The sequence below is a fragment of the Panicum virgatum genome, chromosome 9N, assembly GCF_016808335.1.
Source record: "Panicum virgatum strain AP13 chromosome 9N, P.virgatum_v5, whole genome shotgun sequence".
Classification (NCBI taxonomy): domain Eukaryota; kingdom Viridiplantae; phylum Streptophyta; class Magnoliopsida; order Poales; family Poaceae; genus Panicum; species Panicum virgatum.
In genome coordinates this window covers 50,384,970-50,391,360 of record NC_053153.1, presented here as the reverse complement: position 1 = coordinate 50,391,360, position 6,391 = coordinate 50,384,970, and the positions used below count along the sequence as shown (strand labels likewise).

General features: G+C 43.9%; 1 protein-coding gene across 1 annotated transcript; it reads right to left on the bottom strand.

Annotated features, from left to right (window-relative positions):
- Positions 1-2,178: 2,178 nt before the first annotated feature.
- On the bottom strand, positions 2,179-3,895 carry LOC120687354 (probable calcium-binding protein CML11). The gene is made up of 2 exons (XM_039969323.1): positions 2,464-3,895; positions 2,179-2,373 (listed from the first exon to the last, which is right to left on the bottom strand). Exon 1 carries the CDS (start codon positions 3,786-3,788, stop codon positions 3,180-3,182), a length of 609 nt encoding a protein of 202 aa, XP_039825257.1. The 5' UTR covers positions 3,789-3,895; the 3' UTR covers positions 2,179-2,373; positions 2,464-3,179.
- Between the last annotated feature and the right edge of the window lie 2,496 nt (positions 3,896-6,391).

Below are 6,391 nucleotides of genomic sequence, written 5' to 3'. Positions count from 1 at the left end.
TCTTAATATAACACCGTGGGGCGGTCTTACTCCACCAGCCGAGTTTTTTAATTGATGTATTCATCTTTTTTACCATGCATTCCTACCAAGTTGCTACTATTAATGAGGCATTGCTTTCAAAGAATACATGAGAAAGAATGGAATTGGAGATAGATGCTGAAATGACAAGTTGTGATTTTGATCTGGTGAGCTCCATGACTAGTGAGCTCAAATATGGCGCGCCAACGTCGCGCCCGGGGTTTTCTAGTGAGGCACATGAAACATGCTCCCCCTTTGGTGTCTTCACGCTAACATCCATCATCTGTATATTTCCATGGTCTTATTGTGCCTAAGTTACGTCCTGGGCATATTTCTGCATTTAGGATCGAGTAGTTTGCTCTTTGTGAACATGCTGGTTTTTGTTGAAATGTTTCAATCTGCCTCTATGCCTCGGTTAAAAAAAAACAGCCACTCTTCAGGCCTTACATTCAACTGATGTGGTGCCAAATAATTACAATAACCATATTAATGTGAGAGCTAAGAAGAGAGTTTTGTGGCATTTTCCTTGAAGAGCAGGATCAAAACATTGCGCTGCTTGCTCTTCCAAGCATATTTTAAAAAAATTTAGTCTTATACTTTAGTCCTCTGCCTTGCGGTCAACTGTTGTCAGCCTTGCCATGGTTGCTGTGCCATCACTTGATATTTAGTATGCTTCCATTCAACATCTTGCTGAACAAATGAGTATAGGACATATATCCTGATCTCAGAGGTAATATATAAATTTGGGAGACTATTTTGTCCCCTTGAATTTGTCAAATCTTTCCTGGCTTGCTTTGTAGTTGCATTAATCGTATATTTTCTACATGGATTGAAGTTGCTTGAACTTGCTGGTTGTATTGGACCCCAGACTCCCTAATGAACTTTTATGCACCAATATCATCCTTTTTTGTTCTCAGGATGTTGCTTCAAAATATTTTAAAGAGCGTACCCAGTGCCGTAGGCTTCCCGCACTGTGCGGGGTCTGGGGAAGGGTTGTTTTTAAGCCCCAAGCCTTACCCACACAAATGTGCAGAGGCTGGAGCTCGAACCCGGGACCTTCCGGTTATAGACGGTAGGCTCTACCGCTGCACTAGGCCCGCCCTTCAAAATTGTAGAAAATTGTACAAATGTGCTTCAAAATATTTTCCATGTAGAAAATTGTTCCACCATGTGTGATGGTTTGATTGCCCATCACACGTGTGATTCCTAATATTTGCCACGTGCATGTCCTGCAACAAGCCTTGGTGTGACGTGACGCTTTTTTTATGTTCTGTTTGTTTAATTTGAGAAAACTTTTATGTGACATAGCAACGCATGGGCATGAACCTAGTAAATTGAAAAAATTTCAACATTTTTCCCAATCTAAAAAACCTCAAATTTCTCTATACCTAAACAATGAAATAAGCTACACTAGCAATGGAAGGTGACAGGATGAAGTTTCTAACCTTTAAAACCATTAGGTGGATAGGGTAATAAAAATCTAAAAATCCTTCACAAATCATGGAGAATGTAGGCATGAACTCCTCTCATCCGAGCAAGAACAGGAAAAACACAATGGGGGGAATGCCTTGGGCAAGGTAAGGAAGAAGGGCTAAAATGGCCTGGGGAATGTAGTCCCGGTTGGTGGCATCAACAGGGACCAATAGGCTTAGGAGCCTTTAGGCCTGGTTGGAGCCACCAATGGGAACAAACAAATAACTTTGTGAGGGACTTTTGGTCCAATTGGTGGCTCCAACTCGAATAAAAAGTCCCTACCCCCATGGCCATCCAGGACTAAAACTCTCATTGGTCCCGGATCCAATGGTGACCGGGACAAATGTATAGTACTAAATAAAAACTTACTAGTGAGTCCAGACTCGCAAAACGGCAAAGAGATCTTGCTTCTTCGTCATCCTCTGAACGCCGGAAATTCTCCATCCATGGCTGGAAAAACTATTGGTAGCATAAGCATCCAAGATTTCCAGCTTCCCCATGAGGCCATGACCAAGGGCATTGTTTAGTTCGAGCCAAAATACCATCACGTCACCTTAACGCTCACCACTGGCAAGCTATAATTTGTTATGATAGTGCTGTGGCAAGCTAGAAGCCACATTTTTACAAGTGCCTGATACATAATCACATATATTGTGCGCTCACCTTAACGCTCACTCTTGCCAAGGGTTTCTCGACCATACTTTTGTGGCCAAAGTCAAACTTTTATCTTAATCTTCTTAGTTCAAAAAAATATGCATGCATTGCCGATAAAGAACAATGCAGAACAAGCTATTTTATGAACTTCAAAAGTCATTTGTAGTTTACATGAAGGCAGCAACAGGTGGTGATGTAACACAGATAAAACTACATATTGTAATTGGCCTGCACTGCGGAACAAAATGAGATTGTTGATAATTATTCATAGAAATAATCTTTTACATCCAAATGAAACAGCTGGAGAGATTTATATACCTTTAAATATTTTTCCAGTTGTGACCAGCATGCTGGCCAAACAGAATGAAGCACCAGCTGACATCTTTCTGACCAGATCAAAGATCATGCTTGGAGACTCTGCAAAATGTTTGAACTTTTCATTTGGAACTTCACTAAATTCAGGTTCTCGAGACTTTCTTCCGATTTGGATCTGACCATCCTGATGCATTGCCTGGTTGTCCAAAAGCTCATAAGAAACTCCGTCAGCAAAAGTTAGGACGAACGTGTCAATACCTTAAGTTCTCTCCTTAGAAAGTGTCAATGCCTCAATAACTTAATCCAAACACAAAAGGGTGATGATTGCCAGGCATAGACTCATCAATCATTCCAGAAGAAGATCCAGGACGACGAACAACACAAGCAAGGATGCACACACCAGCTGGACGATCATGCCATGCCAACATCTTCTCCTCCTTGCCTCCTTGGCCAGAGGAGAACTAATCTATGCCATTGCCATGCAAACATGCAAGGGCATGTCGTCCATGGCTGCAAGCAAACACTGACAGAAATAGATGAACACAATCAATCCTGCATGTAATTTGTCCCTAAATTGACTTTTTGGTCTGTTATTCACAAGAACACCACATCTCTATAGCTTCCTAAATTAATCTCCTCCCAGACAAAGAAGAACAAAGTGAAAACTGGCATGGTCAAGATACGAATCGGCAGGCATGCGGATCGTGGGAATCGGCCGGTCAGGAGAAGATGTTGTCGAACGCCGCGGCGGTGATGGCGCGCGAGAACTCCTGGAAGTTGATCCGGCCGTCGCCGTCGGTGTCGGCCTCCTTGATCATCCCCGTGAGCTCCTTGACGGTGAGCGCGTGGCCGAGCTTGGCCATGGAGTGCGCGAGCTCGGCCGCGGTGATGAAGCCGTTGCCGTCGCGGTCGAAGATGGAGAAGAGCTTCCGCAGCTGGTCCTCGGAGTATGGGGATCGGTCGGCGAGGAGGTCGGGGGCCACGAGCGCGACGAACTCGGAGAACTTGACGAGGCCGTTGGAGTTGGTGTCGGCGCGGGAGATGAGCGCGTCGAGCTGGTCGGTGCTGGGCGTGAGGCCCAGGGACCGGAGAAGGGAGCCCAGCTCCAGCTGCGTGAGGCTGCCGTCGGCGTTGCGGTCGAAGGAGCGGAAGATCTCCCGCAGCTCCTCCAGCTGGTCGTCGTCCAGCCGTGATTGCTGCTGCTGCGCCGCCGCCTGGCTGCCGCCCCGCCGGGTGACCGCCGTTGCCTCTGGCGACGGGGCGGCCGGTGGCTTTTGCGCGGCGGTGTGGTCTCCGGCTCCGGCGGGGGCCGTGGTGGCGTCGCTCATGTCGAGATCGGGAGGCGAGGAGGGAGGCAGGGAGGAGGACGAATTGGGTGGAGCGACCGGAGAAGGCGGATCTTGGAGGGGAGGTGGTGCCCCCCTGGAATGTCGGATCAAGTAGTGGAGAGGCACGTAGTATTATCGGGTTTGTTGACCCGTTCCTCCCCGACGCATGAGAGGATTTCGCACATAGTGCGGGTCATGCGAAGCACGCCACGTCGCTCGGACCGACTCTCCGCTCACAGTCGCACCTCCCCTGCATGCAGCATGGGCTGCAAGCTGTGCACTTCCCTCCCTCCCTGTCTCTGCAGTTGTTCAGTCATGAACTCAATACTCCGGTGGACTTGAATAGAAAGAATTCTGCTGCCTGATCGGTGGATTAGAGAACCCAGCGCTGTGGGTGAAAGAGGAAATATGTGCGTGCAAAAAAGTAAGAGGAGAAGCCGGTGGTGGATGTGATCGCGCGTGGGTAAGTGATGAGATTGATGTCTTTGGATTTCGTGTATTGTATATTTCAAAAATTTTTATCGAAACACACAGTAGAGCTACGCATCATTATATTAAGACGAAAAAAAAGAAATCCTAACCAACACAAAACACTCAAAACACACCCAACACACACGAACAGCAAGACTCAAGTTACAAACACACCCATATCTAAATAAAGACAACCCTACACTAAAACTAAAACTAGGAAACTACTGTGAAGTGGGGGCAGTCAACAGGGAAATTGTTTGAGCCCCTACCCGCGATCATAACTTTTGGTCTTCACTGGATATGATCAGAGCGCCGGCCATATCAGGAGCAGCTCCATCAAAAACACATCTATTTTGTTGAGTCCACAGCTTCTAGACCCCGAGGATTATGAGAGAGTTGAGTCCTTGCAATACGAGCCCACTAGCACCATTACTCACCCTTTCCCACCAGTCAAAGAAGGAGACTTCTGTGGACTGAGGTGAGAGGGACTGAAGGTCGACCTGTGAGAGAAATCGTTACCAATATTCTCTTGCAAAGATACAATGGACAAGGAGGTGATCAATGATTATTGTTGCTTGGTCGCACATAAGGCAGCGCGTGGGATGGGGGAGACCCGGCGAACTAGTCCAACATCTCTTATGGGCCACAAGCCACATAAAAAAGCAACATTTGGGTGGTGTCTTCCACACTTTTTCCCATGGGCCGAACCAAGTCAAACCAAGAAAGAACACCTCGTAGGCTGATTTAGCAGAGTATTGACCATCAGCTAAAAGTCTCCATATGTGCTTGGCTATCTGGATGTAGCTGAAAGTCAAATAAGATGTCCCATAAGCGGAGATATTCAATAAGAACCCCAACAGTAAGAGCCCCATGTATATCAGAAATCCACACCTGCTTGGTAAGGGCTTCTTGTACAGTTCTTTTCTTACGTCTTTTGACAAAAATAGTGGCAAAGAGATGAGGTGCTAAATCTGCAATGCTTCAAACTAAAAAATTTATATTTTGCATAACAATATTCAAATTAAATTTTGATTACACCATAACGATCTTTGCATTGAGATCTTCCAAACTACCCCCTCCGTCCTGAAATGCAGGCCATTCTAGAATTTTTTCAACAGATTATGAAGATAGAGAAAAGACACTCCTACTCCTAATTATTAAATATTGGGACTCTATTTGAGTAATTAAATATGTGCTAATTAAATTACCATGTAATCACTACAAGAAATCTGGCATTCTGTGACGAAAATCTCATGACGACCAAGGTATTCGTCATTAATGTACTCTAATTTATGACGTTTTCTAGGACCAACCATATTTTAGTGTTGAAAATAAGGTGTGTGTCACTCCAAGTGCAAAAAAAATCGTCATAAACCAATAGAATGGTGTATTGTGACGAATTTTGTGCTGTCATAATTTCGCACTAGCAATCGTCATAAGTTTATGGCAAAACAAGTTTGTCATAAACTTAATCTTTAAGGTTCACGTGTCAGGAACCACAAAACAAGTTTGTTATAAACTTAATTTACTTTTTTATAAAATGCTTTCTATCGATTCTTTAGAAAAAATCATTTGAATTTTTTATGGTGATCCTATGGATCTAAAATATGTTGTCATATCAGTTTGTAGAATTTTTAATCAAATTTATATTTATTACAATTATTATGATGTAGTTTTCAGATAGAAGATTGAATTATCCATTGCAATTTAGTTTTCTTAGTTTCTTTATGGTATTCTAAAAAAAATTACTTTAATCATACATCTTCCAAAACAAAATCTGGAGGTATATAACTTGAATACTATTTTTGTATGTAGGTTGTGAACACTACTGAAACAGCTTTTATTATGTCCCTCTCCTAGTGTAAATACTTAAAGATGCATATCTGCTTTTGATTCCAGCGGCTCCAGCTCAGAAGCAACAACGAGGATGAGGAGGAGAGGGAAGTGCGGGATTAACACCGATGAGGGGCTGGCGGGATAAGGAAATGGGAAGAGGATACAGTTTGTTCAATTTGGGATATATTCCATTTCTGTTTTGGAATTTGTGATACATAACCTTGCGTATAAAACTTTTAATCTACTTTCTGCTTTGTTCTTGTGGTTCAATTAACTATCAGAAGGGAACCCATTTG

What these genes read in the sequence shown, in the direction of transcription:
- LOC120687354 (XM_039969323.1), bottom strand. Translation starts at nt 3,788, where the DNA reads ATGAGCGACGCCACCACGGCCCCCGCCGGAGCCGGAGACCACACCGCC.